At 55.8% G+C, this 14,237-nt stretch overlaps 2 protein-coding genes across 2 annotated transcripts; both read right to left on the bottom strand.

Annotated features, from left to right (window-relative positions):
• Positions 1-1,434: 1,434 nt before the first annotated feature.
• Positions 1,435-4,099, bottom strand: LOC121471405 (histone H2B type 2-E1-like). The gene has a single exon (XM_041722152.1). The coding sequence runs from the start codon at positions 2,575-2,577 to the stop codon at positions 2,209-2,211; it is 369 nt and encodes a 122-aa protein (XP_041578086.1). The 5' UTR covers positions 2,578-4,099; the 3' UTR covers positions 1,435-2,208.
• Positions 4,100-4,232: 133 nt separating this feature from the next.
• AP5B1 (adaptor related protein complex 5 subunit beta 1) lies at positions 4,233-7,492 on the bottom strand. The gene is made up of 3 exons (XM_041722149.1): positions 7,435-7,492; positions 6,925-7,092; positions 4,233-6,821 (listed from the first exon to the last, which is right to left on the bottom strand). The coding sequence occupies exons 2-3, from the start codon at positions 7,072-7,074 to the stop codon at positions 4,341-4,343; spliced, it is 2,631 nt and encodes an 876-aa protein (XP_041578083.1). The 5' UTR covers positions 7,075-7,092; positions 7,435-7,492; the 3' UTR covers positions 4,233-4,340.
• Positions 7,493-14,237: the final 6,745 nt, after the last annotated feature.

Below are 14,237 nucleotides of genomic sequence, written 5' to 3'. Positions count from 1 at the left end.
GCTTAACCAATATTCTTTCTCATGCCTTTCCCCAGTGTCATATAAAGTGCGTTATTGATGATTACCTTCATAATCCAGTGTTTGTTACAGTAGATTGAGATGGGATTGTGACTCAACTATCCAGCACCTCCACATCAACACTGCGAACTGTGAACACTTCCACAACTGCCATGCCAGGGCGAGAGAGGGCCAGGAGGCTGAGTGCTAGCAGTGAGTGTTCTGCCCCCAAATCAACACTCTACATTCCATTAGCCAGAGCTGATCTCCTGGCCAGGCCTAACCTCAGGGAAGTGGGGAAGGGTATGGATGTACCTGGAAGTGGAGAACCAGTAACTGGTGAGCATTGGTGACATCCAGATGGGTGGCCAGTGGCTGATGGAATTTGGGGTTCTTCCCTCTTGGCGAAGAAGTCTTGGTTGTAAGAGGGGTTGGTGGAGGAGTGTGTTGCTGTTCCTATGACCTTCAAGAAGTTTAAATATGAGCAGGGTTACATGGACACTGAGCATGCAAAGGGGTGGACTGTGGTGGATGTCATGGGCTGGCTCACTCATGTCTGTCCCTACCCTCCTAGGCATGCTGAGAGGAGGCGAAACTAAACACTTGAATTACTTGGATATCTCTTAGTCAAATTTAAGTACATGCATGCCTTAGGATTCAATAATTCTGCTCCTAGTGTGTACCCCAGGGGAAGTGTCACACAGACACATGAGGGGGGAAATTTGTTTGCCATTTACTGAATTTTTTTTTAAGTTAATTTCTAACTTCTTTCACTGATAAATGAAGAAAAGTATTGCACCTTTTGAAATACACCAAATGGATTGAGTACGTAATTAAAAAACATTTTTTCCCTGTCAGTCATTGTCTTATATGCTTAGCATAGTTGTCCAGCTTAATAGTGTATGATAACAGTGTTCCTAGAACACAACTGAAGACCTGGTGAATCGAAGAAATGTGAGAGGTGGTGCTAGGAGACAGATGTCTATGGAATGATGCACATCCTCTTTTAAGTTGGGAGGATGGAGACCTGCTTCATGAAGAAGCTGGGGGTGGGGGTGGGGGTGGGGGTGGGGAGAACATTTAACAACATGGGGACCAGTCAGGGGAATCCCCTTATTTCTGTTTTGCATATGAGGAACCCTAGAGTAGCTCGTTAAGGCTCTCTGGTTTAATAAAAAAAATCATGGAGTCTTAGGTAGACTCTTCATAAGTGTTAATAGGGATATTATCCACTTATTTTGGTTGCAATTTCCAATTTTTAAAAATATTTAGGTAATCATCTCCCCCTTCCCCAAATCCTAATTCTTGTAGATTCATTAGTCTTGAACCAATGCTTTCTCATATCTCAATTCTTTGTATATGCATTCTTTTCAGATGTATTAAACAAACAAAAAACGCTTCAAAAAAAAAAAAAAACAAACCAGAAGTCGCACAGTCTCCTCTTGCTCAATGTCCTTTATTCATCAGTTGGTTGAGACTAAAATGGAATCGACAGGGATCAAGCTTTTCTAATACTTAGAAGTGTTCTTGTGACTCCAGGACAGCCTCCTTTGCCTGCAGACATGTGTGGCATAATTTTTAAATGAATTTAAATTATTTTACTTGGCATTCTGAGAAGGTAATTTTACAGGACCTCCGGAGATATGTGGAGACACCCGGGGGTGTCACAAATGTAAGATTAGAAGTCCTGGCTGTGAACAAAGAAGTCTGTTACTTTAGTCCAGACATCTTAGGGGAACTCAAAAATGTTTACGCTTCAACTCTCAATAAAAGCCCAGGCTTGCCTTTCCAAATCCTGCATCTCAAATAAACTTTCCCTCTTCTGGTTTTTATACAAAAAACAAACAAACAAACAAAAAACTTGTCCATTTAAGCTTCATGCATAATTGGTGATATGCCCCCTGGATGCACTAAAATTTGCTTTCATTTGCTTCTGGACTGGCCGAGAAGGGAGGAGATGGTTATTTAAAAGAGAATTCCCTATTTATTTGACAAAAAAAAAAAAAAAAAAAAAAAGTTAATATATTAATGTGAAATAAACCCTGTTTGCACCTTTATTTGTTTGCTGAAAATGTGAAGTAGTAAAAACGAAGTGACTGGGGAAGAAAAAAAAAAGGTGGCTATGAAGACATACAGTACGATGTTGTTTTTTGTTTTGTTTTGTTTTGTTTTTTTGGAGCAGCTCACTCTTTATTAATGGAAGGCCCTGGGTCACTTGGAGCTGGTGTACTTGGTGACGGCCTTGGTGCCCTCAGATACAGCATGCTTGGGCAGCTCTCCGGGCAGCAGCAGACGCACCGCTGTCTGGACCTCCCGGGATGTCAGTGTGGTCCGGCCGGAGTACTGGGCCAGCCGGGCGGCCTCGCCAACCAGCCGTTCAAACACATCGTTCACAAATGAGTTCATGATGCTCATGGCCTTGGAAGAGATGCCGATGTCCGGGTGCACCTGCTTTAGCACCTTGTAGATATACATCGAGTAGGTTTCCTTGCGCTGGCTACGCTTTTTGGACTTCTTGTCGCCAGAACCACGGCCCCTGCGGCCCCCGGACTGCGGCTGCTGCCCATGCTCAGCGCCCATCCTCCTGCCCCTCCTAATATGAAGTCCACTGTGGCATATTTGTGGTGGGGGTGGGAGAGTCAGAGGCCATCTGGGGCCCTTACACAGGCCCTTTACCTCAATCTTACACTAAGGATTAACACTACCTCCTACATCTGAGGACATTTTCTAGACTTCCCTGTGCTTGAGGTCTGTGGGAGACATATGGCCCACTCACTGGATGCCCTCTGAATGATGTGGGCAGAGGAAACCAGGCCGGGGCCATTCGGCAGCTTTGGGAGCTCAGCCCTTCTGTAGCAGTGCCAGCACGCTCAGGTTTCGTGGGTGTCAAGGGGCGGTACTGGCAGGCCCACCCACGTTCCGGGGTCCAGGCCCAGCATCTGGGCACTGAGAGGAACTGGACTGCAAGCAGGGTGGTCTGTTCTGGAACTTGGCAGTGCCGAGGCTGGCTCCCGGAGGCACCCCTTCTCTGGCCTTCCCAGACACCTTGGGAGTAGTCAATTATCTTAAATCCCTGTCTGCTGCAAACAGCTGGACAAGCTTGTTTCCTAGAACCAACCCCTTCCTGATTCACATGTGCCTCAGATCACATGAGTTACTGCCGTACCTCAGCCCTTTGACAGACCTCCTGACCTGACCTGCACCAGCCCTGCTTGTCCCAGGCCCTACTTCTCGTTCCCATCCCGCCACCATCAAGAGGGGAAGGAATGGCCTCCAGGAACCTGTGGGCTGGGAGTCCAAGGCAGGGGCCCCAGAACAGACCCTTCGCCAGTAGAACAATTAGGCCCCAGCCCTCGGTCCTTTTCCACCCAGCACTGCCAATGGCTGCTCCTGCAAGCTCCCGAGGGCTGGCTCAAGGCAGGGAGGCCTGGGGACTCGGTGGCCCTCTGGTCCGTACAGGTTGCGCTTTGACGATGTGGCAATAGAAACCTGGTCCGAGATGACAAAATACGATTGCTAACCAGCTGGGTGACCACAGGAAAATCATTCAACCCCTCTGGCCTAAAGATTTCCTCATCTGTGGGGCCCTGCTAGCTGTTGCAAGCACGAAGAAAGGCAGTGAATGTGGAAAATACCAGCTCAGTGCCTGGCAGCAGAGTCGGCCTCAAAATACTTGAGCTCAAACTATCTGACATGTTTGGAAAGAGGATGAGGGGGACTCGTTTCTCACCAGGAAGATTCTTAGGTCTGCAGGTTGTGTTGGGGTGAGGAAATGTCAGCTCAGAGTTAGCCCACATCATGGGGCTACTCTCTCTTAGCTCCCAAACTCTACTGATGGGCCCTCCTAGATCTGGGTCCCGTCAACACAGTGTGGAGAGCCCCCACCAAGGAAAGGGGCCGCTGCCGTCCTAGCCAGCCTGAGCTCCTTGGGGCAGGGACCCTACAAGCCTCTGGAACTGAAAAGCACTGGCCACTTGGTGAAGAGGCCCAAGTCCAGGAGGCTCGAGTTCCTAAGCTACCACAGGGCTTTGGGCCAAGGCCCGACTCTCTCAGGGAGGCAGAGATAAGGATATTTTTTCTCCCTCCTGCTGGGCAGGAAGAAACTCTGGAACACTGCAGTAGGGAGGTATGGAGGTTCCTAGTCTAGAAGTACTCCTGGAGCCTCTCCTCCCCCATCCCAGTGTGCATGCCCCCAACCAGGGCTCAAAAGAAAACAAACCAGTGAATGTCATCAGTGAACTTAAGTTGTTTGTTTTTTTAGGAAAGAAGCCACAGGACTGTGTCCTGGGCCTCTGTGCCCTCCTTGGGCAAGCCCCTCTGAGGACCTGAGCTGGCATCCATGTTCAGACAGCGGCTGACAGCCCACGGAGGTAGTCCCCAGCCAAGGGCAGCACAGCCCAGTCATCTGTCCGCAGAGCCACCGGCACCCCGTCCACCTGGGCCGCCTCCAGTCGCAGCAGCAGTCTTGAGTTGGGGGGCAGGTGGATGGCCACATGGTAGCTGGTGGGGGGCTGGGCCACCACCACAAAGGGCTCCAGGTGGTGGGACACCAAGGCCTCCAGCCCCTGTGGCCCAAGAGGGCACCAGAGACTACTCTCAGCGCCCTTGGGCAGGCAGGAGTCCCAGAGCTCCTCAAAGAAGCCCTGCTTGTCCCCCTCAGGGGACTGAGGGAAAGGCAGAAAAAGGTCAGCAAAGGTCACAAGCAGAGGCGGCAGGTGGGCGTGGCGTGTGAGGCCGCTGGGTGTGGTGTACAGGGCACGCACATCCAGATGCGTGGGAGCCGGGCGCCGGGGCTGCAGAGGCAAGAGCAGGGGACGGCAAGGACGGCCAGGGTACAGGCAGGGCACATGGATGGCCCCCAGGGGTGCGTAGAGCTGTCCTTCCACACGGAAGCGTAGCTCCAGAGAGTACACTGGCTCTAGCACTTCCACCTGGAGCTGTAGCACGGGGACTGGGCCCTCGGCTCTGCGGGGCCCCACGCTTAGCCGAATTGGGGCTGGGGCCTCCTGCACCATCAGCGCAGCAGCAAAGCCCTGGTTCTCGGCCACCAATGAGGAGGCCGCAGGTGCGGCCAGCGAGGGGCCCAGGGCCACCCCCAGCTTGGGCCCCGCAAGGTGGGCCAGGAGGATGTAGTAGAGGCGTGCACGGTCCCGCCCGTCAGGGTCCTCCAACTGCCTGGCCAGTGCCTGCAGCAAATCGGCCAAGCCTTTCCCAACACCCGCCCGCAGCAAGGCCCGGCAGACCTGTAGCAGGGCCTGCTGGAGGTCCCAGTCCGTGCAGCGAGCAGCCGCAGCTCGCAGGAAGCCTAGGGTGGCACTCTGAGCATTCCCATCTGCCACTTTTGCCAGTATCTGCAGGTGCCAACAAAGAGCCTCGTCCTTGCCTGGCCTGGCCACCACCTCCTGCCGTAATACCACTCTCAGGGGCTCCCCCAGCTCAGGGCCCACCCTGTCCAAGAGATCCACAAAATGAGGAGCCAGCGCAGGCCGGGACTGGTACAGCTGGGCCAGTCCACGGGTCAAGGGTGTCAGCACAGCAGGCTGCATGGCTAGGCAGCGAACAACCAGGTATGAGGCCTGGAAGCAGAGAGTGGCCAAGGCCCGAGGGCCCCCATCCAGGGCTGCCCTCTGCCGCAGGCCAGCCAGTAGCTCCTCCAGGTAATGCTGGGGGCTCCAATCTTGGGCTTTCTCCTCCTTTTCTTCATCGTCCGCACAGAGCAGGCAAAGCAGATGCAAGCGGGCCAGGAGGGCCATCGGGTCATGCAGGAGGCTGGGCAGGAGGCCACGGCATAGCCGGGGCCCGAGCAGCAGTGGAGCGGCCTCCTCACCTGTGGGGCCTAGAGGCCAGTTCTCCGGGAAGCTCAGCAGGCAGTGCAGGTAGAAGAGATGGGCGGACAGGGGCAGGGCTGGGTGCTGAGCAGCCAAGGTGAGCCGACGGAGCAGCAAGGCCTCGTCCTGGGCCGTGAACAGTGCTTCACCAAAGGCTGCCTTGAGTGCCAGAATGGCATGCAGCAGCGTCAACTGTCCCGTGCCCAGCAGCCGTACCAGCTGTGGCTTGAAGAGCACTGGAGGCTGTCCCCGAAGACCCCGCAGAGCCCAGCCCAGCAGCCACAGGAGCTGGGCCTGAGCCACAGGAGTGAGCAGGTAGGAGGTGTCCAGGAGCTGGGCCACGGCAGCCCGCAGCTCCCGGGCCTCCTCAGGACTGGGCTCTAGTACAGCAAAGCCACACTCCTGCGCCTCAGTGGCCGGCCAGCTAGGTGCCTGGGGCTGCAGGTGGGCAGCCCCCTCCTCAGCTAATGCCCAGTTCCAGGGAATGCCCACAGTGGGAGCATCCCCCGCCATGAGCAGGCCCTGTAGGCCAGCCCTGGCTCTGGCCTGTATCACCAAGGCGTTGCGCAGGGCAAGCGCCAGCAGCAGGCTGAGCGGCTGGACCGGGCCTTCCTGCCCGAGAAGGCCCCGTAGCAGCCCCAGGCGGCCACCCAGCAGCCCAGGCTTGCAGCTCTCCAGCTCCCGCAGGCACTCACACGCTGTGGCCTGCAGGGAGCGCTGCTCCGAGGCGGGGCCAAAGCCTCGCCCCAGATCGCTGCCGGAGGCCAAGCCAAGAAGCAAGGGCAGGAGCCGGAGGGAGGCTGCAGAGGTGGGGCCCAGCGCATCTCCTGTCGCCAAGGCTGTGGTGGCCGCCAGCAGCAGGGGCCGCCGCAGGGCCGAGGGCCGTGGGGGCAGAAGGACCAGGGTGTCCAACAGGGAGGTGGCGGCTGCCTCGGCCGCAGCGGTGTCCGGCCAGAGCTGGGCTGGGTACTCCAGGCTCAGGGCCAGCAAGGAAACCTGGGGATGGGAGATTTGGGTGGGAATCACGGAAATGAGGCTCAGGGCGCGGTGGACGGAGCTGACCAGATGGGCCAGGGCAGGGGGTGCACGCAGAGCCTACCTTGGTCTGTTCGCTCAGCTTCTCACTCCTCAGTTCGCTCAGCAGGTCACAACCCAGATCTTCACCCTCGGGACCGGCCATGAAGGCGGACGGGCTGGCCCGGAAGGCGCCCAGGCGCTGGGCCCAGGTTTCCCGGCTCCGGGGTCCCATGGTCCCGCACCCAGGTCCCTGCAAAGAAGCGAGGGAAGGTCAGGCCCGTGGCCGCCAGAGGGCGCCCAAGCACCTGCGCGCACCCCAAAGGGGCCACCGACACCCGAGGGCCGCTTCTCGAATCCCAGCTGCCCCCTGCCACGCGCAGACGCCAGGGGAACCCCGCGCCTGAACCCCAAGACGAAACCGAGAGGTTTCGGGGGCGACTCCAGGGCGGGCAGCCAAGGGTCCCCGCGGGGCAGGGCCGCCGGCGCGGGGTGCGTGCCGAGAGCTCATTAGGCCGCCCGCCCGCTGCCGGCACCGAAACCACAGCACCGCCCCGGCCCCCGGCGCCCGCGGTAACGGGCCCGCCGCTCTCACCGCGTCTGACTCAGCCGCCGCGGGCGCTCGGGCTGGCCGGCTCCTTCCGGGCGGCGGCGCGCGGCGGGGCGGGGCGCGCGGCGCGTGGGCGGCAGGGGCGGGGCCGTAACGGGGCCGCCTCCCCCTCCGCCCCGCCAACAGGTGCCGACTCGCCGGTTTCGCTGGGGCTGAGTAACTGTCCCGCTGCGCGCAGCGCCCCTTCCCCGAAACTGCCGCAGGCCCGGGCACAGGCGGTGGGGCTGGGTGGGCCCGCGCTCCCGGCTGCCGGGGTCCCGTCCGCGCGCGCCCTGCGATCCCAGGGCCTTCCAGGCTCGGCGCCCGCCGGGCCCGCGAGGATGACAACCAGCGCGCCCCCATCCCCGCGGGCGTCCGGGCGCAGCGCCGCGCACCCTGCGGGGGGAGTAGGGTGCGGGTCTTTTGGGCTCCCGGGGTGCCCGCTGGGGGGTGTGCCAGGTGCGGTCCCAGGGCGCCCGCAGGAAGTGCTGCTCGCAGCCCCGGCAGAACCGGTCGGGCGGGCGCCTCCGGGTTTGGCTTCGCTTCTCTGACGCCAGCCCCCGTCCCCCAACGGCTGGGCTTGGGGGCGCGGAGCCGGCGGTGCCGGGGTCACGGCGGGCGGAAGCTGGTGACCTTTGCCTTAGGCCGCACCAGCAGCCGACGGTCGGCAAGGGTTGCGGCAGCCGCGCCAGGGTACAGCTGGGAGGGCAGCTGGGCAGGGCAAGGCCGTAATCCTGGATGAAGGCGGGAAGCAACGGGATGCAGATGTGCAGAGTGGCAGGGCCCGGGAGGTCACGGGGCTCACGCCTGCGGAGCCCAGACCTGGAAACCGCGACCTCACCACTGAAGACCTAGGGCCAAGCAGGGCATCGACCCAGCATTCTTGAATTCCAGAGGGCTGGATCGGAGCTGTTTGGGGACACTAAGGGGGGCTTGCCTGGGGCTCCCCAAGCAGCGTCTCCTGAGCTCTGGACTGCGCCGCAGAGGCCCCATTGACAGGCTTCCAGGACCCAGAACTGCGGGCGTGCAGGCCACACGGGCTACAGTAACACCTTTGGCTATAATTAGGCGGCTTTGAAGATGAAACAGACCTGAGCCCCCATGTTAGCGCTGCCAACCAGTTTCTCTCCTTTCTCCAGGCTTCGCGGGCCCCTCCCTACCCCATCCTGTTGTCCTCCAGATAGAAGGTGGTAGGGAGTGGTGGGGCAGAGAGAGCTGGAAATGAGGCTGTCTGGGTGCCCACAGTGCTGGGGATGCCAGGGGATGGAGACAGGGATCCACCCCGAGGGACAAGTCCAGCTGGAAAGCCCAGTCCCAATTCCTCTGGGCCCTGGCTCCATAGTTGACTCACAGGCGGCAGCCCCAAACCACTTCCCTCTAGGTGCCTCAGTTTCCCCATCTATAAAATGGGAGTGATGACTCCCGCCCAAGGGACTTCGGGGTGGGGCAGCCTGGCTAATTAAACCTAAGATGAAAGAGGCCAGGATGAGAGCAGCCCTGGGAGGGAAGGCAGCTTGAGGGTAACAAGGAGCCTGTCTGGTTTCCCTGTCTGAGGCCCAGAGGGTGCTGATAACTACACACCCCTAGCCCTCACCACTCACAGGGAGGGAGGAATGATTATTAAACCTCTTTTACAGCTGAGGAGACAGGCTTCAAAGGGTCAGGAAATCTACCATTGGCTTTGGCCCTCATTCAGCCTCTGACAAGTCGCCAGCCTTTCTGAGCCTAGGCTCCTTGGGGTGAGGGGTCTGGAGGGAGGGAACCTGTGTTTGGTTCCCAATGTGGTGGTGGGTGCATCCACATGGACTTCCAGGCTCAGAGCAACCTGGTGTACCCCAGGGATGGGTACCATTCACAGATGAGGCAACAAAGGTCCAGAGAAATGCAGTCACTTGCCCAAAGTCACAGAGCTCCTAACTTCAACAAACAGCCCCCCACTGCCCCTGACTGGGCCGTCCTTCTTGCACCAGCTACCCTCAGCCCTCTTGGGCGTCCAGGTACTGGGATAGGCCTTCCCCTTACCTGCCTGCCCCCATGTCCCTGTGCTGTTCTCCTGTGGGAGGGTGGCACTGGTCTGTTTCCAGCACAGGCCAGACAGAGTTAAGCTCAGCCCACCAGCACTGAGGGCATGAAGACTCCCTGAATCTGCAGTCAGTGAGCCTGCCCAGGAAAGTGACCTCCCAGCCCGAGAGGGCCCAAGTATGGGCTGCAGCCAGGTGGCTGAGCAGGGACCCCCCCACTCCATGTTCACACCTCATTCCTTCTCTTTCTGTTGAGTTTCCAGCTTCCCCAGTGTAGCCCAGCTCTGAGGGGGATACCAGACACCAGGCTTGAAAAAAGGGAAAGTCAGTTTCTGGAGGGGTCTTGAGCCTCAGTTTTGTCATTTGTAAAATGGGGACATAACCAACCCATCTTCCCAGCACTGGTTGCTCACTGGAGATATAGGGATGGTTTAAAATGAACACATCAAAAAAAAAAAAAAAAATGAACACATCAATAGGCAAGTCTAGAGAGAGAAAGCAGAGTCATGGATGTCAGGGGCGAGAGGAAGGGAGGGATGGGGAATGACTGCTGTGTATGGAGTTTCTTTTGGGTGATGAGAATGTTCTGGAAGACGGTGGTGATGGCTTCATGACTCTGTGAAGATATCGAACCCCTTGAATTGTATACCTTAAAAAGGTGAATTTTATAGTATGTGAATTATATCTAAATAAAGCTATTAAAATGGTGTTAAAAAATAAAAATAAAATAAAATGGTGTTAAAAGAAAGAGGTCCCTTGTATACAGGATTTACACTGGGTGGGGGGGGAGGGGGACAGGGGACAACAGACAACAAACAGGACCAACCAAAATTTCACAGACTAAAAGATGCTGCAAGGACAACAGAATAGGGTAATGGGCTAGAGGTGGCTGGGGACAAGGATTTAGCTGGGGTGCTCAGAGAGGCCTCTCAGAAGAGGGGACACTTGCCTGGAACCTGAATGACAAGAGGTAACCAGTCATCAAGTTGGGGAAAGCATTCTGCGTGGAAGCCACAACGGAGGAGAGGCCTGAGCAGGGCCAGGCTTTGTCAGGCTGGGTGGATGATGGGCAAGCGGCATGGCTACAACACACAGAACCAGCAGAAAGGGAGAGACGTGCAGCCAGGAACTCAGTGGAGACCAGAGCGCACCAGGCCTCCAAGACCCTATTCCACCTGCCAGGGAGCCACTATAGGGCTTCAGCTGAGAGGAGACAGCTGACTGGGGGTGTGGGAAGGGGGCTAAGGTTGCTCAGGAGGCTGTCTTGCGGCCAGATGAAATATGACGGGTTTTGGACCAGGGCAGCAGCTGCAGGGATGGAGGTGTGGGCAGAGGCCGGATGATTTGGGTGCTCCCAGGAGTTGGCAGTGGGTTGATGTGGAGGGTAAGGGAAGAGGGGGACAGATGACTCTGGTCTTTGGCCCTGAGTACTTGGGAGCTGATGGTTCCAGTCTCTGTGAGGAGGATGGAATAAAGTCTGGTGGCCACTGTGGAGAGCCTCACCTGGCTCCTTGGCCTCCTCCAGCAGGAACCTTTGGCTTCTCCCTGCACTGACCCAGAGGCTCCAGATGGCCCTGGAAACTTCCTCCTCTGGCTACTGCCCCCCAGCTGCGCCTAAGGAGCCTTCTGCCCCCTGACAGCGGGAGGGTTGGGAGGCCCACAAGACGAACTTAGCAAAGGTGGAGGAGTTGGTGTCCTCACAGCACTCATGGTTTCTCAGGGGCTTTGCAGCTCCCGGAGGCTGTTGTTAAACAGGGCTGGAAGGGCCACTGTTTGAGCCACTCAGAGGCCTTGGTGGCCAGGGCACAATCAGCCTGCTTTAAGGCTGAATCCATTTTCAAAGGCTGCTAGACTTCTGGGCAAAAGCAAATCAACATCTCTGGACTGCTCTGAGGAACAGAGCTGGAACTAGGAGCCTGACTTTACAGATGCTTAAACTGAGGCCCTGATAGGTTAGATGGCTTGGCTTGAGTCCCCAGAGACTAAAAGTATGGGGCAGCCCTTTCCTGCTTGTCCTCCCAGCACATCTCATGCCCAGAAGAACTTCTGCCTTCAGCCTCTCTAGCCTCCCTGCCACCCAGCCCCTGCTCCACCTTCACCCCCTCAGGGCTCCCCTACTAAGCTTTATCTAAGAACAAGAAGGGGTTATTCCAAGCCTTCTCCATCTAACTTCTGCCCCAGCTCTCTCTGGGCTTCTCAGGCCAGAGCGCAGCACCACGGGTGGGAGTCGGCCACCACTCTTGGGGAGCGTGGTCCTTGCTCACTTGCTGGAATTCCCTGTCCACTATGCCAAAAAGAGAGGTCCACACAGGGATCCCTGGGTGGCGCAGTGGTTTGGCGCCTGCCTTTGGCCCAGGGCGCGATCCTGGAGACCCAGGATCGAATCCCACGTCGGGCTCCCGGTGCATGGAGCCTGCTTCTCCCTCTGCCTGTGTCTCTGCCTCTCTCTCTCTTTCTCTCTCTCTCTCTCTGTGACTATCATAAATAAATAAAAATTAAAAAAAAAAAAAAGAAAATACCTCCACTCAATCATGAAAGGTATTTAAAAAAAAAAAAAAAAAAGAGAGAGGTCCACACAGAACACCTAGAATCAGAGCTCGTGGCTCTGTCTGCAGATGGCCCAGGCTACCATCACCTCCTGCTTGGACAGTTGCAGTAGCCTCCTTGCTGGTCTCTCTACTATTCTGTTCTACCACAGCCGACCCCAAGGCTTCCCACCACACTGAGCCTCACATGACATGGCACACGGCCTCTTCAACCTCAGTTCCCACACCCTCCTATCTCCTCCCAATATCACCACCTCGTCTTTTGGTTCATCTCACATGCACAAGGCTCACTCTCACTCTGGCTCCTACCTTTTGTTCAGATCTCAGCATCCCCACCTGTCACCATCCCATCACCGAAGTCATGGATCACACTAAGAGTTTCCTCTTTTTTTTTTTTTTTTAAGATTTTATTTATCTGACACACAGAGAGAGAAGGCATGTGCATAAGCAGGGGGAGCAGCAGGCAGAGGGAGAGGGAGAAGCAGACTCCCCACTGAGCAGGGAGCTCCATGCAGGGCTCAACCCCAGGACCCTGGTATCATGACCTGAGCTGAAGCCAGATGCCTGACCAACTGAGCCACATAGGTGCCCCTAAGAGTTTCCTTCTTTCTCTTTCTGCCTTGCATCATAGAATCATCAGTGCCAGGCAAATGGTAGGCTTTCGATATTTGTTGACAGAATTAAGGACCTAATGGATGATGTCTGACACTGTATGAACAGAGCAGAAGGTGCCTGCCCTCATCCATGAGGCTCACAGGTTAGCTTGGTGTTTATCCAAGTTCATGCACATTGTCTCGTTCCAGAGCTGCTAGTGAACCACAGACTACACACCAGCAGTCTATGGGGCAAATCTGACCCATAATGGTATTTTGACTCACCCACAGCCAAGTCCCAGGAGCTCCCAAATCATCCGGCCTCTGCCCACACCTCCATTCCCGCAGATGCCGCCCTGGTCCAAGGCTTGTCACGTTTCACCTGGTCACAAGACAGCTTCCTTCCATGTTGTTTGTTTTAATTTGAGCCAACTTTTAAAAATTGGTAGATTTCAGGGACGCCTGGGTGGCTCATTGGCTAAAACTTGGTAGATTTCACATACAAATCTGGATTTTTGGCTTCTTTTTGAAAATGGACAGATGTGGCCACATTGGGTATCTGTGCTCAAATGACATGATTGTCACTGCCCCTTTAGATAGACACATTCTCCACCATCACCACTACTCACTATCTCTTCCTGACAGCCAGTGTCAGTTGCCTTTTATCACCAGCCCTGCCCCCTTGCTTTCCTTATAATAAATTTACTCTGTATCCATGCCTCTACCAAAAAGTCAGAACAGAAAAGGCTGAATGGGTCACATGAGTCAAGAAAAAGAGATATTCATTCATGCAACAAATATTTATTGATAATCCACTAGTGCCAGGTATAGCTGTAGATACTGGAGACAGCCTCTGGACAGCATGGGACTATCCCTCTCTCTGAACATTGTGTAACATTCTTTCCACAATTGGAGACATTTGAGTTGTTTCTCACCCACCTACTGCCCCAACAAGAAAGATTGCTTCTTGTCCAAGGTCATCTGTGAAGACTTAATTTCCACTAAGCACCTACTATGTAACACGCCCCTGTCAGGGTCTGGTATAACTGAAACATTCAATAAATATTTGTTGAATTGATTAACCAAATTTACCTTCTAGACAGACTATTGGTCAATGTTGTTTCTCCAGGATTTATTCAAAATTCAAAAGGTAAGTACATAGTAGGTGCTCACTTCATGCCAGCTGAATAAAAGGGTGCAGGTAAGAATGGAGAACCGAGGGGATCCTGGGTGGCTCGGCAGTTTAGTGCCTGCCTTCAGCCTGGGGCGTGATCCTGGAGTCCCCGGGTAGAGTCCCACATCGGGCTTCCTGCATGGAGCCTGCCTCTCTCTCTCTCATGAATAAATAAATAAAATCTTTAAGGAAAAAAAATGGAGAACTGATAAAATACATTTGGGCCGCAGGAAGGTAGAGCCCTGGGAGAGGAAGAGGCAAGCAGCCCCACCGCCACCACTGTCACTGGAGCCCACAGTGACCCCAGGAGGTAGGTGACAGGATTCTTAGGTGCTAGACTAGGAAACAGGTTGGAGAGGAAAGCCCCTTAGCTAAACTCACAGGCCCCAGGAGGGAGTGTAGGAGGAGGCCCAACTGCCACGGAAGGGCAGACTCTGCCCACCCACCCAGGGGGTGGTCCTGTGAGCCCCCCAGG

The sequence above is a fragment of the Vulpes lagopus genome, chromosome 11 (assembly GCF_018345385.1).
Source record: "Vulpes lagopus strain Blue_001 chromosome 11, ASM1834538v1, whole genome shotgun sequence".
Lineage (NCBI taxonomy): Eukaryota > Metazoa > Chordata > Mammalia > Carnivora > Canidae > Vulpes > Vulpes lagopus.
The sequence above is the reverse complement of the archived record's forward strand: the minus strand, read 5'-3'. Positions and strand labels throughout refer to the sequence as shown.

Excerpts from the sequence above, each read along its gene's own strand:
- LOC121471405 (XM_041722152.1), bottom strand. The coding sequence starts at position 2,577 with ATGGGCGCTGAGCATGGGCAGCAGCCGCAGTCCGGGGGCCGCAGGGGC.
- AP5B1 (XM_041722149.1), bottom strand. The coding sequence starts at position 7,074 with ATGGGACCCCGGAGCCGGGAAACCTGGGCCCAGCGCCTGGGCGCCTTC. Across the intron at positions 6,822-6,924 it reads AGCTGAGCGAACAGACCAAG|GTTTCCTTGCTGGCCCTGAG; the intron begins GTAGGCTCTGCG and ends TCCCATCCCCAG.